Here is a 15,120-nt window from a genome sequence, read left to right on the forward strand (position 1 = left end):
AGGGAGGGAGAGAAGAGAGAGAGGGAGGGAGAGAAGAGAGAGAGGGAGGGAGAGAAGAGAGAGAGGGAAGAGAAAAGGGAGGGCGAGGAGGGAGGTGAAGGGTGAGGAGGGAGTTGGAAGGACTGCAGCCATGCTGGAGCACCATTTTGAGGAATTTTAGTCAAACAAATCAACCCCAGTACTTATTCTATCAGTCTCATTTGCCAAACCACTAAGTTACAGGAATGTAAACACACCACCCCCAGTTGTCAAGTGGTTGTAGGGAACGCACATACACACACATGCATACAACAGGCTTCTTTCACTTTCCACCAATCAAATCCACTCACAAGGCTTTGGTTGGCCCAAGACTAAAGCAGAAGAAAAACTTGTCCAAAGGACCATGAATGGCAATGAACTCAAAACCATGTGGTTGGAAAGCCAACTTCTTACCACACAGCCATGCCTGGGCCTGTAATCTTATTTTTATTTTCTTTCATTTACTCAATACAAAGAGCTTAAAATTTCTGGTCATAGGTGAGTTTTAGTTGTGTTAATAACACACAGGGAAAAGTGCATTTGTTCAACATTGTTATCTTTGATATGTGAAATAATTGGAATCGTTGTCATTCACGAATGCTTTCAAAGACTGTTCAATGGAAGTTGCACAAATTTAGTATGACATTTTTAAAGTTAGCTTTGGATGGTATCTGGAAACAGAAGCTGACTAAATAATTGGCTATGACACTGCTTTTCTGCTGTGATACCTCTTCTATTGTTATATCTGAGAAAGCAGGTCATATCAATTGCTCATCATCTTAAAAACGGCAAGCATGAACAAGAGTTTGATAAAGTTTCCGATATCTGATTCATACAACATAAACAAAATAGGAAGAAAAAAAAAGTCATGGTTTATTCAATTAGTATTAACAAAATTTAGAAATTCTAAGATTGTGTTTGTGTTTACCCAATTATTGTCAGAGGTATTTCAGTTATGTAAAGGTACTTTTTGATTGATTCTGATAAAATATTCAATACTGAGCAAAATAAACTCTCTCAGTCACCAAACATAATCAAATATTTTCCCAATAAATGGGAAATTTTCATCCAACAGATAGAGGTTAACCTTAGAAAAGTTGAACTAGTGCAAACCAAATACTATTTAGTACATCTTTAATCAAAGAAGTTATGTAAATGAATGCATGTATGAATATACATGTGTGTGTGTGTGTGTGTGTGTGTGTGTGTGTATAAATGTTTGTATATATGAATAGGAGTAGGTGTATGTGTGTGTATAAATGTTTGTGTATATGAATAGTAGATGTGTGTGTGTGTGTGTGTGTGTGTGTGTGTGCATGAAATCATGGTTGCATGTGAAAATATGCATATATGAATGTGAATCCTTGTGAACGTGTGCATAACTGAACATGTTCATGACTGAATTGTGTGCGTCTTTAAATATGCATGTGTAGGAAGGTGTGTAGGTGTGCATGCTTCAATGAGTAAATAAGAGTATGTGAATGTGTGTGCATCTATGTGTGTATGTGTCGGTGAATGCATCTGAAAATGTGTGTGGATAAGAACATGCAGGAATGTATGAATGTGTATGTGTGAAGGTGAATGCCTGTGAATAAATCTGAAGAGTGAATGTGTGCATGCATGCATGTGGGTGCATGTGAATGTGTGTGGCTGCTTGTGAATGTGTGTGGGTGCGTGTGATTGCGTGAGGGCATGTCTGAATGTGTGTGGGTGCATGTGAATGCATGGTGTTGTGTATGCGTGAGTGAGTGAATATGCAGATGTAAGTAAATGGAGATCTGCAGCAAAAGATCATGGACCGGATAACTTTTAAACAAATTCCATTGCTGTTTTCACAACTTCAGGGTCAAATAATAGACAGGGAGCTGACATCCGAAAACAAAAGAAATTCATGATTATTCCTTTCATACAGTCACTGAATTTATCAAACCCTACCAGGAATTCCGATATAACAGAAAGTTTGCGTGATTTTACAGGCAGGAATCAGAGAAAGAAAGAAATAAAGAAGGAAACATTTCTACAGGAATACATGGTTAACAAGACATGTACAATACACTGTATATTGCTGAAAAATTCCTGAATAATTTTATGAAGAAAACAAGTACTTACCGTTTTACCAAGCAGATCATCAGCGCTAATACTCATTCTTAGTCTTGCTGTGTTGGCTTTCAGTTTGGCGATTACTGGCCGGGTTGTCTTCTGCCAATACAAACAGTATGGAAAGTTACAGCTATTTCACTATCTCGCTCATTGGTGATTACGGTTAATAAAGGGTTTTAGACATTACTGTTTCTTTTGTTTGCTATTTTCATTTATTTTAGTTGAAGTGAACTGAAATACTTTCTCAGTTGCGCCCCCACCCACTTCTTAATTTACAGGAGAAAAACCTCTAGCGTGAACAAGACTGGTATTTCAAACTATTATTTACGCTTGCTGTGATAAACACAAAGCTGCTGTTTGACAGCAACTTTCTGTCAAAATTGTGTGCCATTCAAACTGTAAAGCTAATAGTCTTATAATAAAACGAAATAACATTTTCCCCCTCTATCTAGACACGAAAAATTCGACAGAGAAGAAGGAATCAGGCTTTTGTTTCAACCATCATCATTATCGTTTTAATTCTCTTATTCTTTTGTGGATATTGTGCCCCATGCTGGAGCACAATATCCACTTTTCTATGCTTGCATGGATCAGATGGGGTAAGGTGATATTTCTTCATAACCAGACATGTTTTAGTACAAGATTGGAAATGAATGACACAACATTCAAGAGAGAATGACACTCACCACAACTGTCTTGCAGTGTCAAGACAAACAGACAAATGTACACACCACCTTGAAGAATCTTTAGTCAAATGACTCAATCACAATACTTTTTTTTCCTTTTTAAGCCTGATACTTATTCTATCAACATCTTTTGCTGAACTGCTAATTTACAGGGACATAAACACACTAACACCGGCTGTCAGAGGTGGTGGAGACACACAAACACACATAATTTCCATCTACCAAATCCATTCACAAGGCTTTGGTTGGCCTGAGCCTATAGTAGAAAACTCTTACCCAAGGTACCACAGAATCACATGGTTGGAAAGCCAACTTCTTACCACACAGTGACACCGGCACCTATGGCTTTCAAAAAAAAAAATTCTTCCTATATACTAACAAAGGTCACCAATGTTTAAGTCTTTACCTCAGCAGTTTGGTATTTTCAAAAAGATAATTTAAGAGAACATCTGTTAAAAGCAGACTTAAATAAAGCAATTTCGACAGCAGGAACAAATATTTGCCAAAGCTACCTTCAACAGCCATTTTAAACAATTAAAACTGACTTTGATTGCCTTTTTTCTAAATGCTTATGTCTGAAAGTATCAAGGTATGAGAAGCAGTGGTGGACTCGTTAGGTCAATGAATGAGGGTCCTGCAAGACACTGCTGAATAATGACCATCACCCCCGTGGCCACCTGTGTGCAGGGTCAATGCTGAAGCCTTCTACTTGTCCCCATCACCTCCTTCCTTGTCATCCCTGGATTTGTGAATAAAGTGTGATAGAGTGGGCACTGGAGTCTTGGGTTTTGCAGAACATGATGACTATTATTATTTTGGTGGACATGGTTCTGTGCAGAGCCAGTCCCATGCTCATGTCCTTCAAACTTGTATTGATCTGATACAATAAGGGCCACAAACCCAGTAGTAAGGTTGAACAGAGATACACAGATAAAAAGCCAAGGAACCTCATCTGCCCTTGGTCTTTTAGGGTGTCTGTGAGTAACCTTCTTCCAGTGACGATTCCATGACATGCTTATTAACCCAGAGCTGAGATCCTGACAATTGCTTCTAATCCAGGTCAGTGAAGACCTAGGAACAATAGTGACTATGAGAGGGATCCACACTCTTCAAGATGCTGAAACTACCGAACTTAGAGCCCCATTATTGGGTGCAGTTTTAAAACCATACCCAGGACAACCAGAAACAACAGAGTATCAGTATCTAGTAATGTGTATATTTTAAGTTAATATGCCATGCAAAATGCACCTGTGGACACACCTGAGCTGGCACCATGTAAAATGCACCTAGTACACTATAAAATGGTTGGCATTCAGAAGGGCACCCAGCTGTAGAAACTATGCCAAAACAGACAGTTGGAGCCTGATGCAGCTCTCCAACTTGCCAGCTCCTGTTGAACTATCTAACTCATGCCAGCATGGAAAACAAATGTTAAATGACAATGATGATGGATCTCACTTGACTTAAAATAACATAATTCCAAATGTAAACTGAATGATTCCATCAATCAGCCGCATCCATTGGAGGGAAGAGGTTAATAAGAACGGACTCCAATAACTTTAGAGAAAGAAAGAAAATTTATAAAGAGCGTTTCAGTAGAGGTTTCTTGGAGAGTAATCAATTGTTTTCTGAATACTTCCAAATATAATTTAGGAAGAAAAGAAAAAAAAAAGATTTACTTAAAATAATCTTTTAAAAAAATATTTATATAAACTGAATCTGAAAGCATAAAAGAGTGCTCAAAGATGACCTGCATAGATTCATAGGATGAAAATTCATTTTATTTTAATATTCAGTTTTGTACACTTGTACGGTTGAGGTAGGTATGTGGTAGAAGCTATTATGTAACTCAATAGTGCATCAATTGGATGTATTTATTTCAAAGTAGTTGTTAAAGAAATATTTTCTGTTAAATGTCATTACAAGAGCCAATTACAACATACCATGCCAAGCAGTAACATTATTGCTTAGGCTTCTTTGGATAACTAAAATGGAATTAAAAGAATGACATTTTCCTAATAGCATACAAACCTCATTTAAATTAATAACAAAAACAAAAAAAAAATTTCTTAAAGATCATTTTAGTGCAAACTTATATTTTCCCATATTGATTATTGAAGGAGAGAAAAAAACAAAAAACAAACTTATTTGTTCTATTTCTTATTGATTTTTCAAAGAACATTCTGCTTAAAATCTGCACAAATCTGCTTTATATTACAGCTGTGTTAGTTCCAAAATATATAAAGTAAATAAAACGAAATCAGCAAATTTCCTTACGATAACATCTTCGTCCGGCATGTCAGGGTCTTCTTTAACAGTACTCATGTTCCTCTTGAGATGAGTGTTTCTGTTGTACACAGGAGTGATGGTCTCGCTTTGCAAAGCTGGTTGCATGTAGCTAATGTTGTCTTCTGTAACATTAATAAAAAAGGAAAGTTGGCACAGAATATAAAACATACTAAACAAAAACAAAAAAAAAATGTCCCCTCACCTTCCAAACATTTTTTGTTAAATAGTAAATTGAGGTTTTCTGTCTACAAAAAGGTTTAATGTAAAGGTATATAGCCTGGTGGTTAGGGTGCTGTACTCATGATCAAAAGATTGCAGTTTTGACTCCCAGACAAGGTAGTAGGTTGTGTTCATGAGCAAAACACTTCACACATACGGATTTCCCTGCAGTTTCTTTTGACCAAATTTATTCGCATGGCATTGGTCAGCTCAAGGATATAGTTGAAGACAATTGCCCTAGGTGCCACGCAGTGAGACTGAACCTAGAACCACATGGCTGAAAATTTGAATTTCTTAACAACACAGCAATGCTTGAACATATAAAGCAAATAACCCCCCCCACCAAATGTTTCATTCACAGCAAAAAGTATTGTTAGTGATAGACAATGGAAGACAGCAGTCAATGGGTGGGGGGACAATGTGCTGAATTCAGGCAGCCTCATATAAGGCAGACCTGGCCAACAAAAATTACATTGTGGGCCACTTTAATCGTAGAAAGTTCTTTGAGGGCCGCTTGTATACTTTATGCTCTAACAATCAAATAATCAAATTACAGAATCAAGAATTTTTCATACTTTTCGTTTGTCTAAAACCATAAAATTGTCAGCTATTGCTTTATTGCCATTTATAAATTTTAAATTTATTTTGAAATAAATGTTTTAAATGAACAATTTTATTTTGAAACTAGCTGAGGTACCCAGTAAAAAATTACCGTTAATAAGATGTCTGTTTATAGCCATGAAACATTTTTTGTCAAATTTTTGCCATTTTTCAAAAATTTTAAATCTATATTAATGGGTAGGACCATCTATATTATAAATTTATATTAATGGGCAGGAATGGCACCAGAGTGACTGTGTGGTTAACAAGCCTGTTTTGCAACTTTGTGGATTTTGGTTTAGTTGCAATGAGTGGCACCTTGGGTGTCTTTTACTATAACCCTGGACCAACCAATATCTTGTGAGTAAATCTGGGGAAAAAAGAAACTGTGTGGAAGCCCCCTACATACACACAAATATTTTATCTCAGTCATTAGATTGTGGCCATGCTGGGGCACCACTTTTAGTCGAATGAATTAACCCCCAGTTCTTATTTCCTGCTTCAGCCTGGTACTTATTTTATCAGTATCTTTTGCTGAACTGTTAAGCTATGAGGATATAAACAGACCAGCACCAGTAATCAAGTGTGTGTGTGGGGGGGAGGCATAAACAAACACACACACGTGTGTGTGTGTGTGTGTGTGTGTGTGTGTGTCCTCTCTACCGTTTGACAACCAGTATTGGTTTGTTTACGTTGCTGGAACTTAGCAGTTCACCAAAACAAGCCGATAGAATAAGTACCAGATTGGTAAAAACAGCACAACAACTGAGGTTAGTCTGTTGGACTAAACTCTTCAAAAGCAGTGCTCCAGCTTGGCCACAGTCAAATGACTGAAACAAGTAAAAGGTATTTTGATCCAGAAAGTACTTTCTCGTTTAGTAATCATTCTGAAAGCAAAAATGATATTTAGGTATTCCACCATGCCCTCCCTGAAGGGCAGCGGTGGCCAGTTCCTCTGATATGAAAATATTTACCCAGTGTTGTGGGCCTTTCTGTAAACATCAGGGTTAAATAAATAAGCTGTCAGTCAAGACTGAATCTTAACTGTGATAGGAAATAGGATCTGTCACCTCTGCTTTTTGTGTCATGGCAGATGGCAACTACAATGAGCCAACTTCAGCAGCCTCTATATGGTCACAGAACCTGCTAGATATAGCAGCTGAATCTCTCTCAAATCATCCCCTACTATGAGTCAGCTTTGGAGTTTCTACATAGTTTGATCAACCTACTAGAAATAACAGCCAAATATGTTATAAATTGCATTCTGCCATTGAAAATAAGGAAAGGACACATTAGATAATGGTCACAAGTGGAATGCCTTTGATCATTAATCTGCTCGGTGTGGGCTTACTTGGGGTTAAACAATTACAAACAGCAGATATTTCGTTATTTCCAAGAATATTTGGTCAAAGCAATCATTCTGGGTTTGTTAGATTTTTGTAGACAGAAGGAAATGCAAAATTTTAAATAATTGCCAGTGCACGAGCAGAAGAGACACTTCAAAAACTTTTAAATAAATTTTAAAAATTAAAACCAAATTTTTGATGGTTCATTTCTTTTGCTTTTTTTTTTTTTTTTTTTCACATTCACAATTTAAAGGTAAATCAGACAAACAGAGAGAGATAATTTATTCTCTCTCAGATCTGAATTAAAACATTTCTCAGTTTAAAATTCTAAAAGTAAATAGAAAAACTATTAGTTCGAAATATCTGAACAAGAAACATACAGCAAAGATACTTTAGAGTAAGGTTTAATTGCCAATGTAAAGTGGCAGTCCTGATTAGGACAAATGTTACTGCTATTTAGCCCCAGGAAAACATTCATCCTATTCAGGACTGCCACTTCACTTTGGCAAATAAACTTTACTCTGATTGTAAAAATATTTCCATTCAATACATGTTAAATTGATTAATGGGGGGGGGGAGATTTAATTTATTTAAGATATTCACATTCAACCTTTTAGCATTCGTTTTATTCTGTCGAATACAATACTTAATTATTCTCACTGTTTTCAATTAATCATGCATTATGTTGTAACTTCAAGACCTCAATGATGTGATTGTATATTTTTAGAAGGACATTGTAAGGTAAGTATGAGAGGCTGGATCTGGCAGGTGTAAACATAAATAAAGGTCAAATATTTGGATCTGATATGGTTGGTTTAAATGCTAAAAAGGTCAAACCAAAACCTTATTCCTACGGCTTTTGGCTTGAATTTTCCTTCTAAAATTTTCCTTATTAAAATCCTCATTGCTCCCTAAGGAGCATAGGCTATCAAAGGGCCAAAATTAAAAATGATACAGCTTGCAGAAAATTTAGTGACTCTTTGTAACAGATAAAACAGCGATACAGGAACTCATTGGCTTGTTAATAAAAATATTCTGTAAACATGTGGAGAGGTAATAAAATCAATAACGAATTAAAAATAGCAGTCTTGATCAATATTCTTTATCAATTTGTTTAGTTTTCTGATAGGAATTATCACAATAATTAAACTTTTCCAAGCTATTAACTCCATCGTTTTTGTTTCCAAAGGAGAGATTGGATGCTTCCTAATAGATGGAATAAAAGAATATCATTAAGCTCTAACGAAAGCGGAAATATCAAGATGAAGAATGATTGAACACATAAGGGAAGAGCATCTAAAATTACCATTAAAGATAAAAACTGGAAATTTGGAAAATTTCAAGAAGCAGCGATGCATTTAGCAAACCAATTTAGCATGGTTGCCATAACTGAAAAATTAAACTCAACTATTCTAAAACATAAATATTAACCGTTTGCACACTTTTTGGATTAAATATTCTGCTCAATGCCACAGATTTGCGTGCCAATTGTCTGACCTTAACCAGTTGAGCATGTCCCTTAGTAGATGATGATATGTGGGGAGCATCATAGCCATGTGTTGAGAGGAAGTCTTTGGGGTTTGGGTAATTCACCTCTGGAAACATGGGTGTTTCATTCAGCATCATTAAACAACCCTTATTCAGAGACCTTTTGAGCAGAATGGGCTACGCGACCTAAAAAAAATTCTAACTGGACCCCACCTGTGAGGTCATGCACTGTTTATCTTGATATGAGGTTACCATGTCATGCACATGTGGTTGTGATGCATGTGCCTGGTGTACCTTTATCAAACGGGTAGTCATGATGGGTATACTGGGATTCGTATATTTTACCCTAGTGTCGCTTTGATGGCATACACTGCTCTCTCACTTAATAATAATAATGATAATCCTTTCCACTAATGGCACAAAGCTTGAAATTTGTGGGAAGGAGAACACTTGATCCAGTGTTACAATGGTACTTAATTTATTGACCCGAAAGGATGAAACAAAGTCGACCTCAGTGGAATTTGAATTCGGAACATATCGACATTGCAGAAAACAGACTTGTTAGGAACAGCAAGGATTCTAAGGTGGGCGTTAGAAAGTTGAAGGAGAAGGCATGACCCGAAGGACTTTTGGCCACTGGATATGGCTCACTCTTGATATAGTATCAGGATAATATGTTGCAGAGCAAAAGTCTCATGGAAAATATGATAATAATAATGATGAGGATGATGATAATAATGATGATGATGATGATGTTTTCCTTACCTTTTTTCTCCAGCTGCATGTTAGACGAAGAGATACTTTCAACATCCGTTGCATTGTGCATGGTTGGAGCCTACAAGAAATTATCAACAGAGAATTACAAGTAGTATATCTAGAGATGGTTGCTGTAAGTTTTCTAAAGGCCTGTTTGCTGGTTGGCTGGCTGGTTGGCTGGCTGGTTGGTTGGTTGGCTGGTTGGCTATCAAAACCTTACCACAACAAATAATCTTGTCGCAAAATAAGCTGTCAACTTTGAACAAAATACAAGCAAAAGTAAAAATAACAAACGAAGCAGATAGAGTCCACTGCAACAACAGCAGAAGACGTTCGGACAGAAGAGAAAGTGGTGAAGCAAGATAAAGAAGAAAGGAAAAAAAAGAAAAAGAGAAAGTTAAGTAACACTTAGGACCAGAAAGTGCAATAAAAGAAGTTGGAGAAGGTCACTAAAGCAACAACTTTCACAATCACCCAACCAATATCTACTCATGCTATTACATTAAAAAAAAGAAGAAAAAAAAATATATATATAAGCATAGGAGTGGCTGTGTGGTAAGTAGCTTGCTTACCAACCACATGGTTCTGGGTTCAGTCCCATTGTGTGGCACCTTGGGCAAGTGTCTTTTACTATACCTTCTGGCTGACCAAAGCCTTGTGAGTGGATTTGGTAGAAGGAAACTGAAAGAAGCCTACTGTGTGTGTATATAATATGTTGTGGCTGTGTAGTAAGTAGCTTGCTTACCAGCCACATGGTCTTGGGTTCAGTCCCACTGCATGGCACCTTGGGCAAGTGTCTTCTACTATAGCCTCAGGCTGATCAAAGCATTGTGAGTGGATTTGGTAGAGAGAAACTGAAAGAAGCCCGTCGTATATATGTATGTGTGTGTGTATGTGTCTATGTTTGTCTCCTCCCCAGCATCACTTGACATCCGATGTTGGTGTATTTATGTCCTCGTAACTTAGCGGTCCAGCAAGTACTAGAATAAGTACTAGGCTTTCAAAGAATAAGTCCTGGGGGGGCGATTTGCTTGACTAAAAGGCGGTGCTCCAGCATGACCACAGTCAAATGACTGAAACAAAGAAAAGAATAAAAGAAAAAAGCCTAGACTTAAGAAAGTTAAAAGTAACAAAAATAGAACTTTGCATTCATCACCATCATCATTTAATGTCCACTTTTTCTGGCTTGCATGGGTCTGATAGAATTTGGTGAGGTAGAGTTTCTACAGCTGGATGCCCTACCTGTTGCTAACCCTTAGCTGTTTCCAAGCAAGGTAATATTTCCCCCATGGCCGAACATGTTTTTCACAGAGGACAGGAAACGAAGAACATGCTTGTTTGCAACTATCTTGTGATGTCAAAACAAGGGTACACATACACACACCCACGACAGGCTTCTTTCAGTTTCCACTAACCAAATCCACTCGCAAGGCTCCAGTCAACTCAGGGCTATAGCAGAAGATGTTCACAGCCAAATAACATTTGAACAAAATATTTGTTAAAACAGGGGCGAAAAATGGTAAGTGGAACAACAAAATTGATTTAAAAAATAAGTAGAGAACATTCTAAGCAATTTGGATTGAAGCTCACAACTGTCAGAAATATCTATTAATGCCATTGTGCAGAGATTTTGGCTATAAATCAAAATTGTAAAAAAGTCTGAGGCCTAATGGGATTTAAATGCTTTTAAAATCACAAGCTTTCTCAAGTTTTTTATCTTATTTTTATATATATACACTTTCAATTTCTGCCAACAGTTCAAAAGTTAAAACAGTTTACAATTTCAGCAATATACATTCATCATCGTTTTGATGTCCACTTTTATTATATGCTTGCACGGATCAGACAGAATTTGCTGAGATAGATTCTCTATGGCTCGGTGCCCTTACTGTCACCAACTCTCGTCTGTTTCCAAGTGAGGTTATATTTTACCCATGACTGGACATGTTTTCATGGAAGATTGAAAACAAAGGATATACCTTGCATGACAGTGACACTAATTTGAACTGTCACATGATGTCAAGGCATCACTTAAGGGTAACACACACAAACACATGCATACACACACAACAGGTATCTTTCAGTTTCTGTCTACCAAATCCACTCACAAGGCTTTATTTGGTCCGAGGCTATGGCAGAAGACACTTGCCCAAGGTGCCACTCAGTGGGACTGAACCCGGAACCATGTGGTTAGTAAGAAAGCTACTTACCACACAGCCACTCCTGAAACTTTAAAGCTTATAAACAATCACCATGTATTGACTAAATAAAATAGTCACGCATTGGGACATATAAGCCCTCACACACACCCACACACACGTGTATGTATGTGGGTAGGTGTGCATGTGTGTGGGCGTGCATGTGTGTGGGTGTGCATGTGTGTGGGTGTGCATGTGTGGGTGGGTGTGGGTGTGCATGTGTGGGTGGGTGTGGGTGAGTATGTGCCTATGGGTGTGTATGTATGGGTGTGGATGCATGTGTGGGGGTGTAAAATAAACTAAAAGCAACAATAGTAATGTAAACATCATCATCAATCACACACACACTTTATAGATGTTGCTTGATTGTTGTATTTGCTGCAGGATAATGCTTACAGAAAACTCCCTAACAACACTACTTGTCTCACCTGGTTTGTAGCTTTCAGGTATGTGGTGTTGATAACCCACAATATTCTTTTCTACTCTAGGCACAAGGCCCGAAATTTTGGGGGAGGGGGGCCAGTCAATTAGAAACTGTACGAAACTGGTACTTAATTTAAGCCCTGAAAGGATGAAAGGCAATGCTGACGTTGGTGGAATTTGAACTCAGAACGTAAAGACAGACAAACTACCGCTAAGCACTTTTGCCCAGTGTGTGTCAACATTTGTGCCAACTCACAGCCTTTTTCCAACAACTATATTCTTCTGTACTTTAGGCACAAGGCTCAAAATTTGAGGGGAGGGGACCAGTCAATTAGATTGACCCCAGTACAAAACTGCCTTTCATACTTTCGGGGTTGATAAATTAAGTACCAAAGTCGAACCTAGCAGAATTTGAACTCAGAACATAAAGACATGAAATACCGCTAAGCATTTTGCCCAGCGTGCTAATGTTTCTCTTAGCTCGCCACCTTAATAAACCATAATAATGGTGAAATACTAGTATCCACCACTCTTGGTCCAATCCAAGGCAACTTGTCATGCCTGGTCTATAGCTTTCAAATTTTGACACAAGGCCTGCAATCTCAGCAATTACCTCACTCCAAATGCTCAACTGGTACCTCGAAAGGATGAAAGGCAAAGTCAACTCCAGCAGCATTTGAACTTAGAACATAAAGACAGATGAAAGGATTATTGACAAACAAGCAAGTAAGCCACAAGTACTGATGAATAATACTTACTTGAAATCCATTGAGGTTCACGTGTGAAGTGGGATATTTTTCATAATTATATTCATCAAAATTTCCAGAAGAGCTTCGTGGTAATATCCCATCCAATTCTGAACGTGAACTTGAATAAGCAAAGGACTGTCTGGCATTTAAGTTGGCATATTCTGAAACAGGTGGTTTAGTTACACCAAATTCTGAATCATTAGAATGTTCTAGAGTTTTCACTGAAAGTTCCTGAAAAGAGCGTGTTGGGAAAGAAGTGTCATGTGATGTGCCCTTATAATCATAGAGAATTTTATCTGCATCATTGTCTGGAATATCTTGATCTAGAAGGTTTGCTGGTTCAGTGGAAGATGGTTTATTATAATAATCAGAGGGCATCTGTTTCCATTTGTCCCCATCAGAAGTGACAGGTCCTTCATTAGGCAATTTTTCAAAATGGTCATTATCATCATCATCATCATCAGAGTACTGAGAAAATGTTAGCGAAATGTTTTGATAATTTGGTGAATAATTTTTAGGAAAAGTTTTAGAGAAAGATGGATGTTTCCGTAGTTCGTTCATGTGCATATTTTGTAATAACTGCAATGATGTTTGTTTGGGCACATCTGATAGAGATCGACGAACTGGAACACTAATGGAGTTTGGTCGATCACTCAATAAGGCATCAGATTTATATAAATCTTCGAGATTTCCTGTTGATCTTCGCTGAATTGCTGCATATTCAGGATGTGGATTCTGGCTCGACGTATTGTAAGCCAAGTCACTTTCAATGCTTAGCTTTGACAAATCCGTTTGAGCACCATACATGTCTTTAGAATAAGGAGCTACAGGATTGGTTGGCAGCATTGCACTGTGATTTTGACTCAAATTGCTCTGGGGTGAGTCTACAACATCTGTAAAATACAAATCTGCATCTTTATTATTTGAATAAGTGAAACTGTTATGGGATTCTGTGAGTGGAGAAAAAGACTCTTGGTTTGATTGCTTTTGTATTACAGCATAATTAATTTCTTTGGGGTAAGTGTCTGTTGAGAGTTGGGAATGTGTGGGGGAGTGTGGAGGATGTGGAAAAGATTGAGGAGAATTACTAGAACTGTTATTAATCCTGTTATCTGTTGAAGAGAAATCTATTGTTCGATAAATAGTGTTACTGATATTATTATTATTTGTTCCTTTAAACGATGTTGGAGAATGGTGAGAGTCATCTAGATAGGGACTTCCTCGTAGGTAGCCATTTTGACTAGCGTTAAAGCCTAATGATGACTGAGATTCAGTGTCCCGAGGAATTTGTTCTGGTGGTCTGTTTGAATATTGGTAAGTTAAAGATGAAGATGATGCTCTCTGATAAGGAGCATCAAGGAAATAACTGGCTGGCTGAGGCTGAGGGATGCTGTCGCTATAACTTCTGTTAATTCCATAAGAACCAGCAGAAGAATAGGAAGATCTGTTGTGAGGAAGATGTTCAGAAGTGGGGTTCTGTTCCTGGTATATGTATGAAGACCTTTGACTTGATGGTACAGAGTGATTTAGAGGGAATAAATGAGGTGTGGCATATCCATTATTGTTAGGGTTGTGTAAGGAATGATGGCCATTGCTAAAATCTTGAACAGGGCTTTCTACAGTGTAATACTCTGGCTGTTGCTCACTTCTTGTCACCGATCCATTATATTCAGTCGTAAAACTTTGATTTCTGAAAGATTCTTTAAGCCTAAAGATTAAGAAAATGAAAAACAAAATATATAATATAGAATTACCAAAGGCTTAATTTACAAAAAACAGGGAAATATAGCTTTCATGAAGGAAAAAAAAAAATTTACACAAAGCTCAGCAAATATAGTCCAGATATTTCTTCAGGATTTTGGCACAAATCTAGTAATTTTTAGGGGTAGGGGGTAAGTTGATTACATCAACCCCAATGTTCAACTGGTACTTATTTTATTGACCCTGAAAGGATAAAAGGCGAAGTCAACTTTAGTGGAATTTGAACTCAGAACGTAAAGTCAGATGAAATGTCGCTAAGCATTTTGCCCACTGCACTAATGATTCTACTAGCTTGGCACCTCACAACAATTCTAATATTAATGTCCCAACATGACTGATATTCACAAGCAACCAAAGGAATCTTTAGGCGATTGTTCAAGCAACTGAATACAGTAGTCTAAATCCCAACTCAAATCATACACCCCAAAAGGATACAAGGCTATTTGACACAGGCTAATTGGCACAGGCTATATTCGGCACAGGCTAT

General features: G+C 37.5%; 1 protein-coding gene across 1 annotated transcript in view; it reads right to left on the bottom strand.

Annotated features, from left to right (window-relative positions):
• Window positions 1-15,120, bottom strand: part of LOC106880977 (uncharacterized) — a 164,838-nt gene that overhangs the window by 43,090 nt on the left and 106,628 nt on the right. Inside the window, exons 11-15 of the mRNA XM_052969454.1 lie at window positions 12,882-14,580; window positions 9,512-9,581; window positions 5,082-5,215; window positions 2,128-2,217; window positions 1,044-1,120 (exon numbers count right to left, since the gene is read on the bottom strand). Of these exons, the coding sequence (XP_052825414.1) occupies window positions 1,044-1,120; window positions 2,128-2,217; window positions 5,082-5,215; window positions 9,512-9,581; window positions 12,882-14,580 (2,070 nt within the window). The remainder of the gene's footprint in view (window positions 1-1,043; window positions 1,121-2,127; window positions 2,218-5,081; window positions 5,216-9,511; window positions 9,582-12,881; window positions 14,581-15,120) is intronic.

This window comes from Octopus bimaculoides, chromosome 7, assembly GCF_001194135.2.
Source record: "Octopus bimaculoides isolate UCB-OBI-ISO-001 chromosome 7, ASM119413v2, whole genome shotgun sequence".
NCBI classification, from domain to species: domain Eukaryota; kingdom Metazoa; phylum Mollusca; class Cephalopoda; order Octopoda; family Octopodidae; genus Octopus; species Octopus bimaculoides.